The sequence below is a fragment of the Medicago truncatula genome, chromosome 2 (assembly GCF_003473485.1).
Source record: "Medicago truncatula cultivar Jemalong A17 chromosome 2, MtrunA17r5.0-ANR, whole genome shotgun sequence".
NCBI classification, from domain to species: domain Eukaryota; kingdom Viridiplantae; phylum Streptophyta; class Magnoliopsida; order Fabales; family Fabaceae; genus Medicago; species Medicago truncatula.
In genome coordinates, this window is record NC_053043.1 from 550,947 (window position 1) to 573,115 (window position 22,169).

A 22,169-nucleotide genomic window follows, 5' to 3' on the forward strand; every position below is an offset into this window, starting at 1 on the left:
TGTTTTTTTAATTATTAAAAAAAAAAAAAAGTAGAGGATAGATTTGGTTGAAATTAGTTATGATAGTGATAAAAGGAATGAATTGATATGATTATGATTAAGATGATGAGAGGCGTGAAAGTGAAGGTGCAGCGGTATTTTCTTTTCTGAACACGCTTTAGTACAGTACAGTACAGTACGCTCCTTTGTCCCTTTCATACTTTCTCTTCTCTTCCCTTCTAAACATAAGTAAGTACATAACCACCGCTTCAATGAATCTTTCTTTCTGTTTCCAAATAATAAATAATTAATCATTCGTTCATTATTATTATTATTTCTCAGAGATCGATCCGGCGTTGAAATAGCTAGCACTGAAAGGTGATGGAGAAATACGAGGTGGTTAAGGATATAGGATCTGGAAATTTTGGTGTTGCTAGACTCATGCGCCACAAAGATACCAAACAACTTGTTGCCATGAAATACATCGAACGAGGTCACAAGGTTTTTTACTTACTCCTCTCACTTTCACTTTCAATTTTATTATTATTATTATTTTTAATCCAAATATCTTACATGTGCTTTATCATTATTATTATTATTATTATTATTTATGTATTCACGTGTTTTTGCTTTTTTGGAAATATTTTGTTCTTGTTGTTTTTTTAATTCCAGATTGATGAGAATGTTGCAAGGGAAATAATAAACCACAGAAGTCTTCGCCATCCTAATATTATTCGCTTCAAGGAGGTCTCTTTATTATTATTACATTCACCTTATGTTTTTAATTTGCGGTGGGTTTGTCAGAATCACCGTGTCAATCCAAACGAACACTAGTTTTTTTTTAATATCATGTTTCAGTTTTGCAGGTGGTTTTGACTCCTACACATCTTGGTATAGTTATGGAGTATGCTGCTGGTGGAGAGCTCTTTGACCGAATTTGCTCTGCTGGAAGATTCAGTGAAGACGAGGTTCATTTCCTCTCATTTTACATATTACCATTCCTTTCTAACTTCTTCATTCTCTTTTCATTTTCACCATTTTTTTTTTTTTTTTTTTTTATAGGCAAATGTTTGTATATTAGTATTTTCTTTTTCGCCACATTTTGAACCCCCCCGATCATTTAACCCTTAGCTCAAACCAGATGAGCGACTCAACCCCCCATTTTCCTACTTGTCAAAGGCTCAAACCTGCATATAACCTTTAAATTTATGCATTCTTACTAACTACCAAGTTCTGAAAGATTCGTTGATTTATTGCAGGCTCGATATTTCTTCCAGCAGCTCATCTCAGGAGTTAGCTACTGTCATTCCATGGTAATCTATTAAAAAATATTATCTCAAAATGCTGATGATTTCTTATTTTGCCTCTATGTTGGGGTTATATTTCTAAGTATTTTCCTTCTTTTGCAGCAAATCTGCCATCGAGACTTGAAGCTCGAGAACACCTTATTGGATGGCAGCCCTGCCCCACGGCTCAAAATTTGCGATTTTGGTTATTCTAAGGTTTAGTTATGGACTGATTTCAAATGCCAAATGCTTTGAGTAAATTATTGAAGTCATACTTTACAAGTTTTATTTCTGACAACATCTTGTTTTTCTAGTCTTCTCTGCTTCACTCTAGGCCTAAGTCTACAGTGGGAACCCCAGCCTACATAGCACCAGAGGTTCTTTCACGTAGAGAATATGACGGAAAGGTAAATAATTCAGTTTCTTTCATGGAATAAGATTAAACATGTGTTGGGATGGTTCAACACAGATACTTTTGTTTGTCGGAGGAAACTCAGAAATGGATGTTAGCAATTTTTATGGGTACGAGACCATGAAACAGCATGATTGTGCTTAAAAGTTTTGCTAGTATTTAAAGAATGAGCATTATATTTGACGGCTTGATGTGTCCACATTTAACTGACATAAGAATATGGACAAAATAGCCATTACGAATTGTGTAGTCTGGAATGTAAATTGTGACAGTTCATGTAGCTTGTGTTGAATCATTGTAATTTTCAAAAGCTCTAAACACTTGAGCCACATAAAGGAATTGATATAAATTTTTCTTTATCTCCAATATTTTTATAAATGTCAGAGGAAACATTTGAAGTATTTCGTCCTTGGAAGGACTAGTCTTACCTTGAGTTTTCCGTGTTTTTTATGTTAATGATCATTTTCTTGGTTCTTCTATTTTGTTTCTGCGGTGTTGATGTTCTCATCTTAGTTCTTCTATTCTGTTTGTTTCTGTAAAGTTAGCGATGTTCTCATCTTCTTAGTTCTATTCTGTTTCTGTGGTGTTAATAATGTTCTGATTTTCCGTAGTTCTCTTATTCTGTTTTTGCGTCCTTTCAGTTGGCAGATGTATGGTCTTGTGGAGTGACTCTTTATGTAATGCTGGTGGGAGCATACCCATTTGAGGACCAAGATGATCCCAAAAATTTCAGGAAAACCATCAATGTAATTTTCTTGACATCATCTTAATTCACAGGTTTGTAAAACATATATAATTTCTGACCCTTGTATTCTTATACAGAGAATTATGGCTGTTCAATACAAGATTCCAGATTACGTTCACATATCTCAAGAATGTAGACATCTGCTGTCTCGCATTTTTGTGGCAAGTCCAGCTAGGGTATGCACAATAGTTAACAGCACTTCAGAGTTATTGTTTTATCTAATAATTTATTCAAAAGGAAACTAGTAAAGAAATTTGAGGCGCACGCATGTTAGGTGCATGATGTCACTTGAACTAGGCTCACAAGTGTATATAGATAGTTATAGTTATATAGCTATGTAGTTATTTTTCTGTCTGTTAAGTTTCATTAAGGGACAAGCTCATCTGTGGTCTACTAAAATGCCATTGTATGTTTTGATTTACTGCAGAGAATCACCATTAAGGAAATCAAGTCCCATCCATGGTTTTTAAAGAACTTGCCTAGAGAATTAACGGAAATGGCTCAAGCTGTTTACTACAGAAAAGAAAATCCAACTTATTCTCTACAGAGCATTGAAGACATTATGAAGATTGTTGAGGAAGCTAAAAACCCACCTCAGGCATCTAGGTCAGTTGGAGGATTTGGCTGGGGAGGAGAAGAAGATGACGACGAAATAAACGAAGCAGAGGCCGAGCTGGAAGAAGATGAGTATGAAAAGAGAGTCAAGGAGGCCCAGGAAAGCGGAGAAATCCATGTCAACTAATAACAAGGGAACGTTTATGTTTAGATAGAGCTGCTATAGATTGTTGGTTTCCTTCGCTCTCTGGTTAAGTTCAAACTAGGGCAAGTGTGTTATGTTCTCATGTATAAAATTAAGTTTTCTGCATAGGAAATAATAGTTAAATAATGGCTGTAAATTTTTAAAAATACTGTACAAGTTTGTTAACTGAGCATATTATAAGATATATTAAGTTCTGTTTTTTGTGTTGTATCATACTCTTCTTTCTATGCTTTCTTTGTGCTAAAAATGTCAGGTGTAGTGTATTGGTATATCCTTGTGTTCGTTTTCTCTTTCCATTTGATTCTGTTTTCACTTTTATCTCCTAAAATGTTTTTTTTGTTGTCTAATGTGGCACATTACACCTGTTCAAGGTTTGGCTGGCTCAATGTCTGTGTCAGATCAAGGTTTGGGATAAAAGGTTGTCCTAAGCTATGCAACAAAGTACCTGTTTGGTTCCATGATACAACACACCAAACATACGTTTTGAACACTCAACGTGGTTTGACTGTAAAATTTCATGTTTGGCCATGTAAATCAATTCAAACCTCAAAATCACTGGACCTGAAGCTATGATTCGGAGCTTTTGTGTTGAACTGAATCGATTTTGAATTTAATTTTTGTTCCCACGGTCATCTTCACTTGTAACCTTTAATCAGTGTCAGCTGTGGTTGAAAAACATCATTGGTGTCCAAAAGCTGAAGACGAGAACGACCGGAGGGTTTCTAGTAGAAATAGTTGCTTGCAGGGAAGAAACCTTCTGTTGGTAACTCAGATTGTTTTTGACGGATACTCAACAGGCTGCTTCCTTTGGCTTGGCATAAACTCCTTTCTTTTACCGTGATTGGTGCTCAGTTATGTTATAACTTAGAGTAGTGATATATTGACAACCATTTGTGACAACTTTGTTGACAACTTTTATTTTCTCTCTTCTCATTGGTCCAAAACAATAGAGAGAGAAAAAGGAAGAGAGAGAATAAAAATATAATGTGAGTATGAGAGAGAAAGTTGTTAAAAAGTTGTAATAAAGTGGTTGTACAAATATCATTTCTCTATAACTTATAAACTACCCTTTCTTTTACGGTAGTATTCTTTGATGCTTTTCTGACACCTTAGATTCTTATAAATTTCATTTTATGATTTTAGACAAGTTTATAACATAACTATCCAAACAATATGAGTGCATGTTTATAAAATAACATAAGCTTTAGCGCTTCTAGTGAAATGTCCAGCTGGAACTACATGAATGAAAAAACAAATATGAGCGCATTCTTGTAGCATAAGATACTTTAATTGCATGATATTCACTGAAGTCTCCGAACATTCATTCTTGTTACGATTCAAGCATGTACCCAACAAAGGCAAATATATGTACAACCAAATATATTTTGTCCATCCCAGGTATTGAGCATTACACACATTAATTTTATTCAAAATTTGAATCTACAAGTTTAGCATGGTCTGCAAAGAATCTTCTGCAATAATGTATTTCCCTTGAAGGTGAAAACAATCAGGATTCTTATAACCAGCAACCACTCCTTTAATTAAATTAAATCCCTCCCTGATTGCAGTATGTTCATTGCGTCAACAATGCTGCCTCACTAATTACAGCTTGCAAGTTTCTTGTCTCAGTCAAAATGCACTCCCTATCAAATAGAGCAGACACAACAGCAACTCCTTTGAGACTTGGTACACCAAGTTCCATTACAGCACGTGCATTTGACATACCAATGCCACCAATCGCAACAACAGGAAGCTTAGAGGCCTTGCACACCTCCTTCAACCCATCTAAGCCTATAGTACGATTGTTTTCCTTTGTATTAGTGGGATATACACCACCACTGCCAATGTAATCAGCACCATCGAGCCATGCTTGATGTGCATGTTCTGGCGTCTTGCATGATACTCCAATTATCTTTTCAGGACCAAGGATAGTTCTAGCAAGACGTGCAGGCATGTCAGACTGACCAACATGAACACCATCCGCATCACAAGCAAGGGCTACATCTATACGGTCATTTATAAGCAAAGGTACTCCATACGAACGGCATATTTTAAGGCATACTTTGGCAGCATCAACAAAGTCCTTTGTCTCAGCGTCCTTTTCCCTGACAGAGCAATACAAGTAAAAAAAAATGCATCTTAATCATAAGACACTTCAATCAGAGTGACACAACAAACATTTCTAGTGTTAAGAATATCCATAACCATTATTATGAATTAGACTCTAGTGAAGTAATAATTGATATGAAAAGTCACTATATAATTTGGTAACCAAAGCACAAAAGGAATTACTGTCACATCTGAATGTTTTCTTTTAAAGGGTAGTCTAACATCGCTTCAACCATGAGACAGTATCTTTTTCCAAGCAAGGGGCAAAGTTAGATGGCCAGCTATAGATATTTTGGTAAAGGATAGTTGATATTAAACCAAGGAAAGAGGAAGAGAACAAGGTTACCACCATAATTGATTTCAAACAGTTAAAAGACAACACCACATGGTAGTTCACATGACATATTTACAACAATTGCCGCACTTTATGGGGGTTTTCTTATCATAAAGTGTTTATGCAGATGAAGTGCATACTTAGTAATGCAAATGAAATATAAAACCAGTTTCCCTATCAAGAAACAAGTATGATTTAGCATAAAAGTTCGACTAATCAGGCCAGAAATTTAGCTCTGCACTGGTGCTTATTTTATTTTTATTTTATGTTGGGGAGGGGATAGAAAAGAAGATAGTATAAGAGAACAACTCAAATGTCCGAGAACAAGATTGAACAAATAATTTTCCTTGTGGTCAAAAATCAAATATTAAATATCAGTTCTTTAGGATATCCAGTTTGGCATATTATACCATAAAAATCATAGCTGCTAGCAAATATTAGTTGCAAGAAACATTGATTCTGCATCACAAATAGGATGATGAAAAACAAGAAAGTAACAAACCTTAATTGGACAATGGTTGCACCACCTTCTACAGCAGCCTTGACTGCTTCAGCAATAGAACGACCCCACTTTCTATTCATTCCTGAATCCGTTACAGCATATAAAAATAAGTCATTGGGATTGAACCTATCCTGCCTATAAGAGCTCTGGTTGATATTCTTAAGTGCCAAAAGATGGTCAAAGGGGCCTTGGACTCCGTTTCCAATAAGCAAGTCTCTGCTGTACTCCAAGGCAGCCTCAACAAAACGTTTAGCTATCTGTCAGAATCCGGATGATTAAAAGTATTAGAATGATAACAAATTCTATCTTTTATTTACATTTGCTCTTCTCTAATTTATTCTTAAAGTAACAAGGATAGATAAGATCATGGTCGTTGCAAATTAGGTCCTCCGATATTTATGATAACTGAGATGGTTGAACCAACCTTAACCGCTGAAAGCATTGATGAACCTTTTGCCAGCTCTGCTGCTATGCATGATGCCATAGTACAACCAGTGCCATGAGTATTGCGAGTATTTACTCGCGGCGAAGAAAGCTCGTAAAATTCCTGACCTGCAAAACTCAAGACCAAGAAATTGAGTTCAATTAAAGCATATATTTGGATATACACGGCGGAAAGTAAAAGAAAAAACTGTTGTGTCTTGGAAGTTTTGTTTTGCCCATTGTGTCTTCGATAAATAAAGATTTTAATATTACCATCATAAAATATATCAATAGCCTCTGATGAATTTGGGAGATCACCACCTTTGACAAGCACGCTCCTGCAATGAAATTTGATTATTTGTAAAAGCACAATACTCTGAAGTTGGAAGTTTATTAAATTTATTTTTGTGACATCTCTCCATGAAGTCAAGCACACTTGAAAATACAATACCATCAGAAGTTTCTGCTAATATAAGGCAAACACAATTAGTGGGCACCATTAATTCAGGGAAAGCAAATCAACAGTCCACTTTGAGCAAGTCAGTATGAACAAGCAACACTCCAAAAGCACTGCTCTGGTCAATAGGACAATAGTAGATATTGAATTAACAATCACACTATTTCCCAGAGAATATGAAATTGCTTTTTGAGATTAACAAGCTTAGTTAGTATTGAAACAAGTGCTTTCTATGATACTTGTATAAAATGTAGTGGATTCTGCTGGAGAGTTTTCTCCGATAAGTTCTAAAACATTATTTAGACTGACCACCACCAAAAACTACAATATATTAAACAGCAACAAACCTAGGACCCAAATCATGTATCAATTTTGCAGCAGTACGCATGTCAGAAACTGTCTTAATTGGCAAATCACCAAGCAAAGCTGATGCCTCTTTAACATTTGGGGTTACAATATCAGCCATGGGAAGCAGCTCCTCCCTGCATTCAAAAACCAAGAAATAAGCATGATCAATACCCTATAGTTTTATTGATAAACTTGAGTAATTTTTCAACAGTATTTCTATCTGATATCCATTTCACCAGTGTCACACAAACAAGGATGAACATAAAACTGAACTTTAAATATAGTATTATAGTTATACACTAAAAACAACAAAAACCATAAAAAATAATAACATAAGACTGCATAATCAGAGGATTTTGGGCAGTGAATAGTATTTGAATCCTGTTCTGCAGACTACATGCCATACTGATGTAACGTAGTTCAGGTACAAAAAATCCTTACCTAAATCCATCAAGAACAGAAGGACCAGCAAGAATGTCTCCACTAGTAGATATCATCACAGGATCAACCACAAGAGCTGCCTTCAGCAAAAACAAATCCAGCACATAAGTCAGTGAATTTGCATATTTGCAAATAAACTAACATATTATAAATTTTTGCACAAGCGAATACCTTTGACGGGAAATTTCCTAAGACTCTGACAAAGGACCTTCAGCACACTTAGAGAGGGTAGCATGCCTGTTTTGACCTAAAGACATAGCATAATCAGTTCAGAGAATGGAATACTAATAACCACTGTAAACCAAGATACCAATGGTACATCAATCAAGGAGAACAGAAAATAAGCAACCCTCATAACAAGTTTATGCTTTGAGAACTAAGTCCCGTTTGGATAAACAGTTTAATTAAACACTTATTGCTTACATGCTTATCATATAAGTATTTACAAAAGATAAAATAAAGTCAAGTTGTTTCCATACAAGATATAAGTAGTTTTCATAAATCATCGTAGTGGAACGGAATAAGTTGAAAACAGCTCATCAACATGTCATAATTTGTTTCCATAGAGTCTCACAAGTGCTTAATCAAGCAGATAATTTGAAATAAGTCAATAATCCAAACAAAAGTGATAGCAAGTAAGAATGAGTAATTTGAATTACCACATCAACGTTGATATCAGAGAGCACAGAGTTTAACTGGTGTTGAACAAAATCATGAGGCACAATGTTAACACCCTGAACTCCAAGAGTGTTCTGTGCAGTAACAGCAGTGATAACAGTAGAACAGTAAACACGGCGAGCAGAACAAGTTTTGAGATCAGCCTGGATACCGGCACCGGCACCGGAATCGGAACCGGCAACAGTGAGAACATGTGGAATTTTGTTGAGTTCAGAGTCAAAGGTGTGGATAGGAGTGGGAATTGAATTTGAAGTTATATTTGATTGCATTTTGACGAAACGAGGTGTTTGATGATTGATGGAATCACTATTACAATTCCAGAATCTGTTGATGGCACGTTTAGACAGTAACGGCGGAGTAATCTAGCAATAAATGAGAGTGAGAAGAAAAATGGTGAAAAAGGTAAAACCCGTGAAAAATGAAAAAGGAGAAAAGAGGTTTTTTTTTTTTTACCTGTGAATGAGCATGAAGATGAAGATGAAGATGAGGAGAATAATGGGAGGAGAAATCCACGACATTAAACACGCATGACATCATCATAACTTGAGTTTCAAAGTACCACGATGATGATATATTGGTCTGGTCAATCTAGTATCCCACTCACCAAAAACTAGTCTCCTTCTTGCCAACGAGAGTTTGTATGTGTTTATGTATTGTCGATATTAATTAAGTTAAACTCACGTAAATTTGTTAACGAGTGTTCAAGGACATTGTTTATGAATTCTATATATTTTAGTTATCCATTAGTTTAGTCGCATATTTTGTCACAAGAGATTTGTTATGATGTGGCAATCTTTGTATTCCGATCTTTATAAAAAAATCAAATAAAAATCCACGTTATTAAGAAAATCGACGAGGTAAGATACTCTATCACGTCAAATAGATGAGTTGGATGGGCATGATCCCTTGAAGCCCACGTTGACTTCATATCAACAACTCGTAGATTTTACGTTCATTAAAAAAAAACATTGTGTAGTTTTCAAATTATGAGAGCTAGATTTAGACCACAACAATAAAATTATATAATTTTTGTCATTAGAATAAAACATACACAAATATACATGCAATGAAAGGTAAATATATTTTTCATATTATTATAAGTGTTTGTTATATTAAAATGAAAAGAGTAAATTACACTCCCCTCCCTTCAAAGATGTTTGAATTACACTCCCCTCTTAAGTTAAAATATACACTTTACTCCCTCAATATTATTTTTTTATGTTAAAATTTATACTCCCCTCCCTTATAAGATGCTTGAATTACAAACTCCTCCCTTAATAATTAAATATGCACTACACTTTAATCTATTTGAACATAAATAAATATTCTTATAATATATATTAATTTTGAATCACCATTTAAGAAAAATTAATTCATTTCTTTATAGTTTAAATGTCAATGATAATTAAATTTAAATATATTGCTATTGATTTTATAAATTAGAGTATAAAATTAACTTTTAAATAATCATGCTTTAATGATTTTAGTAATTTTACACATATTTTAATTTTGTTTTGGGTTGTTTCATATTTTATAATAGGGTTTAAAACTACATGTTAATGAAATTGTGAATAAAAAATAACAAAAAATATGTATTTAATTTTTTATTATATTAAAATAGACCCACAATACTATTTTTTTTAAGTGTGTTAAATTATTATTTTTTGCTAGATTATTAGAAATAATAAAAAAGAATATTGAGGGAGTAAAGTGTAGATTTTAACATAAGAGGGGAGGGGGATGTAATTCAAACTTCTCTTAGGGGAGGAGAGTGAATTTTTTTCTAATATGTTTTGAATAAGAGGGGAGGGGAGTGTATATTTTAACTTAAGGGGGGAGGGGAGTGTAATTCAAGCATCTTTGAGGGAGGGGAATGTAATTTACTCAAATGAAAAAAGAAGAATGAGATAAATTTAATCTAAGCTTAATGTATTGAAATGTGAAATTATTAAAAATTTAACATGTTATTTTTTTTTTGTCTTCAAAGTGTTTATGCTTAACCTTCATAAATCGTAAAAGGAATGAATAAGGCAAATGAAAGTAGGAGTTTATTTTACTCGGTAAAGTGAAAATATTTGGACGAAATGTAGTAGTTATTTTATGAAATTTATTTTGAGTTTTTTACAAAGAAATTTTAAGTTAATAACATATTAAAGATAAAAATATATATAAATACCTAATTAAGCAGTTTAAACTATTTGTGTCAATAATTTACAATGATATTTAACAAGTTAATACAACTTTTTTTTTTTATGTTACACCACAATCAATTACAAAATGACCTTAGAAAAGTGGATGATATTGCAAAGTATTGGATTTTGCGTTGGATAATAGCAAAAAATAATTTTACATCAACAATCTATATCATTCAAATTCAACAAAAAAATCTATATCATTTAAATAAATAAAAAATGATAAGTATTTATTTGAGCTCCTCTCCCTTAAAAGAATAAGTATTTATTTGAGCTCCTCTAAACAAAATATTTGAGTTGATTATAATTCGTGTTTGTTACCAATAATTGATTGGTTCAGGTGACAAAAGACTTATGTTCCAATGTCCTTTAAGCAAGTGATTAGAGGTTTGATTCATGACTCTTGCATATGAAAAAAATTCAACAAGGGATTACTCGTCTTATATGCTTCATATGTTCTTGAATAGAGATTAGTCGCCGACAAGCGGGAGCGGAGATTTGCTTTTTTTGTTAAGGATGTTTGTAATTTTTTTTGGTGATTAAAAAAAGGTAAGTTTGTTTCAAGTGTAAACAAAGCTTCGATTGGCGTGCGTGCTTGCGACTCCTTGACTAGGGTTTTCATCACACTGTTATTTCAACTCCAACAACAACAAAGGCAAGGAACGCTCAGTGCGCATAAATGGGAAACTGTAGAAGCAAATCCAAGCCAAAGTATGATCCCAAAGCAGCGGCGACGAGGAAGGTAATCCTCCACCCGGAACTTATATCCAAGCCACAGTATGATCCCAACGCAGCGGCGGCTGCGAAGGTAATCCTCCTCCCTGAACTTATACTCGAAGTGCTTTCCTTTCTTCCTGTTGAATATCTTATGCGAATGAAGTGTGTTTGCAAATCATGGAACACCCTCATCTCTGATCCAACTTTCATCAAAATGCACTTTAACCACACCTTGCGTTATTAATCTCAACTTTTCGGGGTAGCAGAATCCTACCTATACCAGTAAGTCGTTTACTCGAGAATTGTCCAAAGCTACTTTCCTATGACCTTCCCTATTTTGATATGCTTGTTGGTTCCTGCGTGGGGAATAATTATAGAAAGACTTTTTTCTATTTTTGTAACCCTGCCACCACCAAAATTTCTAACAAATTAGGGTTTTTCGAAGAGGGATTGAAGGATACAGTTCCAAATTTTTTCAACTTTGCTTTTGGTTATGACGATTCAACTGACACTTATAAGGTGGTCGCCTTCCGTCCAGGTGGGACAGAGGTGAGAGTTTTCAACTTGGGTGATAATTATTTTTGGAGAGATATTCAAAATTCACCTGGGGTTCCTTTTTCTAAGATGAATTCTGGTGTGTACTTGAGTGGTTGTATTCATTGGTTAGCACTTTACAATTACTCATTCTCGTTATAAATGGGAGGATATTAGTATTGGTCAAATTTTTATTATTTCGCTTGATCTGCGTACAGAGACATACACTGAGTTGATGCTACCCTCGGGTTTGAATGAAGTGCCACGTGAAGCACCAATTCTTCGTGTGTTAAAGAATTGTCTTTGTTTTTCTCACGATTTTGAGGGAACCCATCTTATTATATGGCAAATGATAGAATATGGAGTTAAAGAGTCTTGGACTCAATTACTTAAAATTAGTTATGAGGTTCTTCAAAATATACATCATAACTTGGAGACTGGACATTATTCTTATTGTTTGCCACTATACCTTTCTGATACACTGGTATTTGCAAACGATTCGGAAGAACATGCAATTCTCTATAATATGAGGGATAATAGTGTAGAGAGAACGAGTATTACAATTCCAAAATCATTGTGGATGGAGGCCAAGGATTATGTTGAAAGCTTAGTTTGGTATAGTTGAAAGTAAGTTCCTCTTTGACAATTTATTTATTTGTTTGAATTTAAATTAATTATATTCATGTGTGTTGTATAAAATGTTTTGTTATGACTTGATTGTATTGTTAAATGTTTATCTATTGGATATTTTTAACAATTTGACAATCCTAAATCAAATTAATTAGTTTTACTTTTATAATTTTTATAAGCTATAAGATGAATTCATGAGGTATTCTATTCTATGATAAAGAAGTTCATTATCTCTTGAATATTCTTTATTGGGTTAGTCTTCAGACCATTTAAAAAAAAAACAAGTATGAATAGCCCTTCATTTGGGATGGTAATGCATTATTTGAATATAAAATAGTACAAGAGAATAGCCCTTTATTGGGTTAGTCTATAGATACATGAAATCCTATTATATATAATCACTATGTATATCCTATTTTTTGGTGTTATGATATTTCACTCTCCACTCTAACATGATTCCTTTTTGAATTTGTAGATCTACAACTCCAATACAAAGACATGAAGTTTCTTTATGGTAGTTGCACAATGGTGCTGTGATTTTCTGCATTAAAAAGAATGAAGTTTTTAGCCTGTTTTCCATATTTGCTACCTTTGTTGTTTGCTTCTGATTTTTCATTCATTTCATGAAGGGTTATTGGCACTCCTTAGTTTTATGCTTTTAAGTGTTTTCTGGGTGCATTACATTAAGTAGCATTTTGTTATGTACTGTTTATGCATGTTATTGCTTTGATACTTTCTAAAATTTCTTTGATTCTATCTATTGATTTGATTGAGAGAGGTTGAACAAATATATACCAAAATATGTTGATATAATTCTATATCATCATAGAGTTTGCACTAATGATAGGCCAACATTCCATGCGTTTAATGTAGTTGTGCAAAAAAGGTTCCGACACTTTCATCTATATTTAAATGTGAAAGTTCATTGTTCTGCATATTAGATTCTAAGTAGCTCTTCAAATTAGGATTTGCATTTGCACAGTTCAGAAGGAAAAGACACTCAAGTTGGAAAGAGAAGTAATTTGACAGTGTTTAAGATAAGGCAAATGGCCTTGTAAAAGACATGGAAATTGAAATACAAAAAATTATTCTCAAAAACAAATATGTAAGTACTCAGTCTCCGAACACTCATTCTTGCTATGATTCAAGCACGATCCCAATCAAAGTCAAAATAGTCATTTTGGTACCTGAATATATAATAGGTACAATAGTCTCTTAATGTATCGAAAGTCTTTACCCACCATCAGGAATGAAACTTAATACTATTGAGAAGATGATCCATAAAAAACATGTTATTGCTGAAAGTTCTCGAGTTCCGATCCTTCCAAATGACTTAAAGACAAGCCAGCCACACCACCTGAAAACAAGAACGAATGTCCTTCCTGAAAACATGCGTGCCAAAAAGTTGTTGTGCGTGACATCCAATATCTGATGGAACAATGGTAGTTATACCCAACCAGCGATGAACGAAATGCCAAATGCTACCAAAGAAGTCGAACTCCTAAAATAGATGATTGATCGTTTCCTCTTTCCCGCACCCGCCCAAACGCAAAATCGAATCTGACGGAATTACTTACTCCTCTTCGAATAAAAATGTCCTTAGTGGGAATTCTCTTATTAATTGTTCTACAGGCAAAGAGCGACACCTTGAGAGGCACCGCTTTGCTCCAAATTAAGTCTGAATTGTTGTCAACAAGAAGTTGATCTGTAAATGTGAGAATATGATAAACATCTTTTAAAGAGTATTCTTCAACATAGTTATGTTTCCAAATCCATTTGTCATTTATGTTATCCTGTGGGAGCCTTAAAGAAGGAAAAAATAAATAAACCGGTAGTGATGACGAGACAGATTTGACGAGTACAAGCCAACCACCCATAGATAGGTTTTTACTCTTCCAAGCAGATAACATTTTGTGAATGTTCTCAACCAACATATTCCAGAACGACAGGCGTCACTGATTCCCACCAATAGAAAGTCCCAGATACACAAATGGAAGCTGACTTATCTTACAATTCAAAACCACCAACGCTTCTACCAACCAATAATCTGACAAATTAACACCAACCGGGAGGATCTTACTGAAATCTACTCCGAGACCTGAGATGAGTTCAAACAATATCAGAGTTGCTTTCAGCGTTCGAATATTTCCCCATTTTTTTTCTCTCCCAAAATCAAAGCATCATCAGCAAATTGAAGGTGGAAAACACAAACGGTGCCTCACCTTCCGCCGCTAACAAAAACAAGAAAGGCGATAGTTGGTCTCCCTGGCGCAAACCCATGCACATCAGAAACTCATTGGTTGGACGACCATTAACCAAAATTGATGCAAAAGTCGTAGTAACTCATTTCATTATTCACTTCCTCCACTTCCAAGGAAAACCCATCTTTGACATGACCAACCGAAGATAACCACAATCAATAGAATCATAAGCCTTTCCAAAATTCACCTTAAACATAAACATTTCCTTCTTTTTTTTTTCTTTTTTTTTTTCGCATCGTCCACCACCTTATTTGCAATAGTTAGGTCGTCTAGGATCTGCTTACCCTTAGCAAATGTCATTTATGCTTAAGAAATCACACTATCGTTAACCAACTCATTCACGCCTATTGATGTAGTTTAGTGGGATAAGGCTATAAGTTAATTGGTTTTGTGAGATAAAATATCGATTGTGTTTTTTATGGAGGTAAATGCAATTGTGAAAGAAATATACATGAATTGTTATCACAAACAAAACAACATCGTAGTAAAATCTATAGACAAAAATGATCCACAAAACAAAGTTCTATCAAATCATTAAAATTAAAAAATTTAATAGTACAAAAAAGGAACATTAAATCACAATGGAGTGGAGAGAAACTACAAAAACAATTAAATTTTTGGGAATAGATCAAGGAATATATATAGAGATTAGGAAGTGGCTGGATCATTAAAATTATAAAATTTAATAGTAGAAAAATGAAAAGGAATGTTAAATGGGTGAAAAGAAATTAAAGTACAAAAACAATTAAATTTGTGGAAATAGACCAATGTGTCTAAGTTTTATGTGCTTATAAATACAAAACTAAATTTTAAGTACTGATATAAGAAAGTCGACGTGATTAAATTTTGAAAATTCAAATCTATTTTCAATATATCAATATTAGGGTAATATTTCTATTAAATATTTTTTTGAGGGGATTAAATATATATTTTTATTTTCATATGCAAAAGCATCGTTAAATATTTTACTTTAATTTTTATGCAAATAGATTTCTACGCAAAGCATCTTTATCATTTAGAATTGTAATTCTAGCATCTTTATCACCAGCAACTTTTATCATAGAATAATAAATCAATTTTATCGTTAAATATTTTACTTTAATAGTTATAAAAAAATATTTCATTACAACTTAATATTGTATAGACAAGTATAAGAAGTTGTTCCATGAAAATGTTGGTATTTAAAGAAATGAATTATGTTAAAATAAAATTAGAAAGTAATAAAACAAACAAATAAAATATTTGAACGATAAAATCAAAGTTGATATGGATTATTGTTGAGATGTTTATGTTAGATAGGAAAGTGAGTTTTCTAAAAATAAAACATAAATGTTAATATGAGAGTGAACATGTGCATAAACAATTGTCATTTTTCATTGAATTGTCTTTTTTTTTTTGTTACAAAAATTTTAGGGTGAGGGGATGGTGCCCCATTCCAAGGAAGGGAAGACCTTCTAGCTCAAAGAGCACTTACAAAAGTAATTACATTTACCTCCCTCCAAAGGCACTAGCGGGCCTCAATTTCATTGAATTATCTAACAAAGAAAAAAATGCATAAGAAGGTAGTTTTATTGCATCAAATAGACAAAGTGAGAGATAGAACTACATGAACATCAGAGATGGTGGTCATGCCCTCTTGTTTGTTTAGGTATTGGTTAATATTGCATTTGTTTTATTCTTGAGCAGGATTTGTTTGTAAACTTTAGTCGTCTTCTTTGGCACATCTTGTGCAATTGAGGTGCCCTGTTGGTGTTAATATATCTCATTTTTGCTTCTTAAAAAAAAAATTACATGAACATCGTAAACTTATAGTAGAGGTAAATTAAGGCCCTGTCTACGGTACGCAGTGTAAATAGGTATCGTACCATGCGAGACATGTTTGGAGCATTTCCTTTTAAAGAAGTGTGTTGAACCAATGCTAGCTGTTGGATATCATGACTCATGTATAGTAATGAACGGTTGTGATTGAAATCAATAGTTATTCTTCTTGTTTGTTCTCTCTCACACATCTCTTAATTTTCAATACTAATACTCTAATACTTAATGTATTTATCCGTTGTTTGGATCAAGTATATAATTAAGGTTGACCATAATTTTGTGGGTATGATATTCACAAATAAAATTCACCACATCCTTAATATTAGTATTGAAAATTAAGATATGTGTGAGAGAATAGACAAGGAGAATAACTATTGATTTCAATCACAACCGTTCATTATTGTACATGATATCCAACATCTAGCATTGATTAAACACACTTCTTTAAAAAAAAATTGCTCTAAACACATCTCGCATGGTACGAGACCTATTCACATTGCGTACCATAGACAAGGCCGTAAATTAAATGCATGGCTTGTTTTTTATGGATTAAAAAAAGTAATTTGACATTCAATAATTTAGAGATTATTTTTTAGAGACTTTATGAAAAAGAATAATCAATTTTATGTTTTTTTTTTATCGTAATAACAATCACATCTTTGAAAAAATAATTTAATATGTTTGGATACAACTATATAAAATAGATTTTTTTTAACAAAATTACCATTATCTTTTGATACTCATTTTCGTCTCCTCACATTTTTTTTTAAAAGCTACTCTTAATATCTTTTCATAATTTGAAAATATTTTTAGATTTTTCATTTTAAACTATTTTTAGATTTTTTTTCTTCTTTTGTTAGATCCTTTTTAAAATATATATATATATATATATATATAATGCTCGTTAAAGTGATTTTTTTTAATTTTTTTATAACAAACACGCTCATAGAGCCTGTTTGCTACAAATTAGAATAAAAATAATTTCGACATTCAATAGTTTAGATAAATTTAAAAAATTAGAATCTATTTCGTGTTTGTTTATCATAATAAAATCATTTTTTTAGAATAGTTTGTTGAATAAAAGTATATAAAAGAAATTTTTTAATACAAAAACACTTCAACCTTTTTGACAATTATATTATCTCACCTCTAGATAGGATGTTTTGTTACAAAGACATAAAATGAAAAAAATATGTTGCGGTGTCAAATGATTATAATGAGATAAAATTGTATTTTTTCTGGTCAATAATTTTCATAAGTAGATAATAGAAGATAAACTATTGATTGATATTATTAATGATTAGAAAATTAAAAGGCTTAATTGCAATTTTGGTCCCTCTATCATATTTTTGAACTATTTTGATAAGATATTGAGTTTGACGAATTAAGTGCTTATATTTCTATTAAAAAATTATTAATATTCAAATATGTATTGTCTCTCTCATCTCTATCTTTCTCAAAGTGCTAAAGGGTTTTTGGTATCTTAATAAACATTTTTATTTCCCGAAGAAAAAAAACATTTTCCTAAAATTTCTGGTCAACTCTTATAAATGGTAATAAACATTTTCCTAAGATTCATTGAATTACTATTTATTAATTATTCATTATTCTAATACTGTAGTATATATCCGACAAAACCCCAATCAGTCAGCTCATTCTCTTTCTCTCTTCCAGCAGCAGCGGCGGCGGCCATGTCTCTCAACCAGTACCACCACCAACAGCAGCAGCAACCATCGCATGTGCACCCTCAAATATGGCAGACATGCACCGGCGCTGCCGTCCAAATACCAAAGTTGCATTCCAGAGTTTACTATTTTCCACAAGGCCACTTAGAACATGCTTCTTCTTCCTCCTCCAATGCTTACATTCACTCCCTTGATCTTCAACGTTTTCGTCCTTTCACTATCTGTATCATCTCCGCTGTTGATCTCCTCGCCGATCCTCACACTGATGAGGTCTTCGCTAAACTGCTGCTCACTCCTGTAACCAATAATTCATGTGTTCAAGATCCTCATGAGGTTCCTAATTGCAGCAACGACGATGATGTCTGCGATGAGGTAATTGATTCGTTTACAAGGATTCTCGCCCTTACTAATGTAAGCAAGCATGCATTCTACATACCTCGGTTTTGTGCTGAAAATATGTTCCCGCCGCTTGGCATGGAGGTTTCTCAACACCTCCTCGTCACTGACGTTCATGGTGAAGTTTGGAAGTTTCACCATGTCTGCCACGGCTTTGCCAAGAGAAACGTCTTTTATACCTCTGAATGGGCTTCGTTTGTTGAGAGGAAGAAACTCGACGTCGGAGATGCTGTTGTTTTCATGAAAAACTCCACGGGAAAATTATTTGTTGGGATTCGCAGGAAAGACGCCGCGGAGCAAAAGAAAGATGAGTTGGAGAAGGCAGTAATGGAGGCAGTGAAGTTGGCAGAGGAGAACAAGCCATTTGAAATTGTTTACTATCCTAGAGGTGATGATTGGTGTGATTTTGTAGTGGATGGTAATATTGTTGATGAATCAATGAAGATTCAATGGAACCCTAGAATGAGAGTTAAGATGAAGACTGATAAATCTTCAAGGATCCCATATCAAGGGACAATCACTACTGTATCTCGTACTTCTAATTTATGGCGCATGCTTCAGGTATAATTTCATTTTTTTTTTAAGAGTCCTGCTAACCGGTGCCTCCGGGGTACTGATTAAGCATACCATAAAAGAGAATTATTATTATAAAAGGAAACTGATTTTGACTTTATTATAAATTAATTACACAATTTCAATGCATTAACTACTATATAATTTCCTTTTTCATATCCTTAACCAGTGCCCCGGGGGCACCGGTTAGCATTTCCCTTTTTTTAATCTTATGCATAATATTATCTAGCTATGAAACACAAACACCAATTATCTAGCTATGAAACATAAACACACACGGACACTAGATACGACATAGACATCGACACATTAAATCGATAATAAATTTTAAAAAATCATATAATTCAATAGAATCATATATATGTGTCGGTGTTGTGTTGTATCACACACCGACGTGTGTCCGATATCGGAAGACGTCTTATCTGATATGTCCGTGCTTCATAGTATCTAGTATTTAGTTGAAGTTTATAAATGATTATTTTTTTGGTGTAACCTGGGTTTGCTCCACACAAAATTGGTGTAAATCGGGTGTGCAAACTCTTCATAAGAGTTTTTAATGTTGTTACATGTCCAATGTCCAATGCTATATCTTTATCTATAATTAGATGACAATTCATGAAATGTAATTTTTTAATAGACATGCGATGTAGAATATTTTTATGAGTAATGATTCATGTACACCTTCATATACACCCCTTATGTGGCATGGGTATTTTAGAAATTTCACACAACTTTCTCTTTCCCACCCTCTTCTCTCTCTTAGATCTCCCTTTCTTCTCCCTCTCACTCTGCCGCCTCTAACTCACCGGCCTCCACCACCGCCGCACCCTTTTGTTCCATACCCCCAAATACATCCTCGTGTGGCCTTTCATCTTCTCTCTTCTCTCTCTGCAACATAGATCCACTGACTGCACATCCATGCTCCTTCACCACTACCATTGCTGCTCCCGTCGCACCTGCGCCCCATCCTCCTTCATCTTGTTTCCCATCTCCGACGACACAAACCTCTTCTTCTCTGCAACATAGCCGCAACCATCGAGATATGCAACACAGCCTCTTCTTCTATTCTTCCTCTCCACCACCGTTTAGATCTAAAACCCAGGAGATTGTTGTGGTTCACGGCAACAATAGTGGCATCTGGTGAGACGGTGACGATGACCGTGGTCGGTGGCAATGAGAGATAGACATAACGGTGGAGGGAGAACGGTGACATCCAATTTGAAAATTCAATATTTTTTATTTTTTTTGTTGGGCTGGCACTCTTTATGGAATATTTTATATATATTTTGACATATGGAAGGGTGTGTGAGGGAGGTATGCCACGTGAGGGTGTGTATCATCACTCTTATATACTGACATGCAATTTAATGATAGATCATCATGTTTTCATATCACAATACTATTTCTATAACTACCTTTGCAAGAGTGAGGTGATATGGCAAAACAGTAGATTTTAATTGATGTGGGTGTAAAATTATAAGACTTACAACATTCACAGTAGAGTTCTCTGTATATTTAAATACTACTTAATTGGATCTCATAGACATCCATCACTCTTTTTTTAATGTTAGTATCTAATAAGCACTCAATTTCTACTACTTTAACATCTCAAAAAAAAGAGCAATGTTTTTAAAACATTTGTATAGAGTAAACATTATACATTTTAAGGTTAGGGAATTTATAAATTATACATTTTTTAATGACAATTTAAACTTTATTTGAACAATGGTGCACTCTGGCTAATGGTTTTGGGTTTAATCTTGTATTCAATAATTTATCACATATTGCAAATGATCAATATTGTATTCTTACCATTTTTTATTTGAATACATCATAGGTTAATTGGGATGAATTTCAAATCTCGCAAATTTCAAGACGAGTCAGCCCGTGGTGCGTTGAGCTTCACAAACCTGCTCCGACGCCATTCCCCCAAACAAAAAAATTTAGAACTACTCAAAGTTCTGCCCAACTAAGTGATAAAAAGGAAACATTATTGAATGATGATGGTTTTCCTGTTGATATACAGCGAGTGAGGCATGATCTTGTTTCCATATCAGGTCCTATACATAGCCATATTATTTTGAACTCCTCTGAGACAAAGTTTCCTGCGACTCACAATTGCAACACCAAAAATGACAGTGATGGTTCAATTATGTTATTTGGTAAGATCATACAGCCTCATGTAAGCAATTTTCACAATTCTCATATCAAGGGAGATGATGGCTATAAGAGCTGTGGATTTGGTGTAAAGAACTAGTTGTTAGGGGCGGAGCCAAACACAAGGTTGTAGGGCTCATGTCTACACAAAAGTTGAGATATTGAATATTGATATTTGATTAGGACCACATTATATTCATACTTAGTATATAGAAACTTGTTATTAGTAGTCCATGTTTTGAGGGGATTTCACTCCATTTTCTTATGTTATGAATATTATCAAGAATGAGTTGTTAAATTATTGTCTAGTTACTTAAATAGAGATGAATGTTTTTACATTGAGATTGAAAATGATAAAAAAAATTCAATATTGCTAAAATATGGCAAATTGAGAGACCAATTTGTGATGTATATTTACGCTTATAAAAATGAAACGCCTCCACTATTAAAAAAAAATTGGGTCTGCCACTAGGTAAGGCATAGTATGTGAAAATGGTTTTGCAGATAAGTAGTTGTATTGGGATGCTTTAAAATCCAGACATTGATTCCCTTCATGAAGTGTGTAGTAAATAGTGATATTACTTTGCTCGATCAACTCTTTTATGTCTTGAATCAAAACAACATGGACATTATGTCTTGAATCAAAACAACATGGACATGGTACTTCATGGGTGGACCTTTAATGAGATTTATACTATGTAAGGAGTTAGAATAAAAAACTAGCTCATCAAT

The 22,169-nt window shown here is 33.7% G+C and overlaps 3 protein-coding genes across 4 annotated transcripts; 2 read left to right on the forward strand and 1 right to left on the reverse strand.

The window, feature by feature from the left end:
* Positions 1 to 74: 74 nt before the first annotated feature.
* Positions 75 to 3,395, forward strand: LOC11424194 (serine/threonine-protein kinase SRK2A). Of its 2 annotated transcripts, none has more exons than XM_003592932.4 (10): positions 75 to 228; positions 322 to 480; positions 652 to 726; positions 846 to 947; positions 1,239 to 1,292; positions 1,389 to 1,481; positions 1,580 to 1,672; positions 2,319 to 2,423; positions 2,500 to 2,598; positions 2,850 to 3,395. In XM_003592932.4, the coding sequence occupies exons 2-10, from the start codon at positions 361 to 363 to the stop codon at positions 3,162 to 3,164; spliced, it is 1,056 nt and encodes a 351-aa protein (XP_003592980.1). In that variant the 5' UTR covers positions 75 to 228; positions 322 to 360; the 3' UTR covers positions 3,165 to 3,395. The 2 variants fall into 2 exon arrangements, with proteins under 2 accessions (XP_003592980.1, XP_039686132.1); XM_039830198.1 differs by having other exon boundaries at positions 85 to 170; positions 652 to 793; positions 829 to 947.
* Positions 3,396 to 4,451: 1,056 nt separating this feature from the next.
* Positions 4,452 to 9,088, reverse strand: LOC11424195 (thiamine biosynthetic bifunctional enzyme TH1, chloroplastic). The gene is made up of 9 exons (XM_003592935.3): positions 8,928 to 9,088; positions 8,456 to 8,836; positions 7,968 to 8,043; positions 7,797 to 7,872; positions 7,355 to 7,489; positions 6,824 to 6,888; positions 6,552 to 6,679; positions 6,128 to 6,384; positions 4,452 to 5,287 (listed from the first exon to the last, which is right to left on the reverse strand). Exons 1-9 carry the CDS (start codon positions 9,012 to 9,014, stop codon positions 4,756 to 4,758), a joined length of 1,737 nt encoding a protein of 578 aa, XP_003592983.2. The 5' UTR covers positions 9,015 to 9,088; the 3' UTR covers positions 4,452 to 4,755.
* Positions 9,089 to 18,317: 9,229 nt separating this feature from the next.
* On the forward strand, positions 18,318 to 21,537 carry LOC120578118 (auxin response factor 17). The gene is made up of 2 exons (XM_039830261.1): positions 18,318 to 19,268; positions 21,118 to 21,537. Exons 1-2 carry the CDS (start codon positions 18,318 to 18,320, stop codon positions 21,535 to 21,537), a joined length of 1,371 nt encoding a protein of 456 aa, XP_039686195.1.
* The last annotated feature ends 632 nt before the right edge of the window (positions 21,538 to 22,169 follow it).

What these genes read in the sequence shown, in the direction of transcription:
- LOC11424195 (XM_003592935.3), bottom strand. Translation starts at nt 9,014, where the DNA reads ATGATGATGTCATGCGTGTTTAATGTCGTGGATTTCTCCTCCCATTAT. An exon ending in CTGATATCAACGTTGATGTG is followed by an intron (nt 8,044 to 8,455) that starts GTAATTCAAATT and finishes CTATGTCTTTAG; the next exon opens with GTCAAAACAGGCATGCTACC. An exon ending in CAATGCTTTCAGCGGTTAAG is followed by an intron (nt 6,385 to 6,551) that starts GTTGGTTCAACC and finishes GGATTCTGACAG; the next exon opens with ATAGCTAAACGTTTTGTTGA.
- LOC11424194 (XM_039830198.1), top strand. Translation starts at nt 361, where the DNA reads ATGGAGAAATACGAGGTGGTTAAGGATATAGGATCTGGAAATTTTGGT. An exon ending in GCGATTTTGGTTATTCTAAG is followed by an intron (nt 1,482 to 1,579) that starts GTTTAGTTATGG and finishes TTGTTTTTCTAG; the next exon opens with TCTTCTCTGCTTCACTCTAG. An exon ending in GTAGAGAATATGACGGAAAG is followed by an intron (nt 1,673 to 2,318) that starts GTAAATAATTCA and finishes GCGTCCTTTCAG; the next exon opens with TTGGCAGATGTATGGTCTTG.
- LOC120578118 (XM_039830261.1), top strand. Translation starts at nt 18,318, where the DNA reads ATGTCTCTCAACCAGTACCACCACCAACAGCAGCAGCAACCATCGCAT. An exon ending in ATTTATGGCGCATGCTTCAG is followed by an intron (nt 19,269 to 21,117) that starts GTATAATTTCAT and finishes AATACATCATAG; the next exon opens with GTTAATTGGGATGAATTTCA.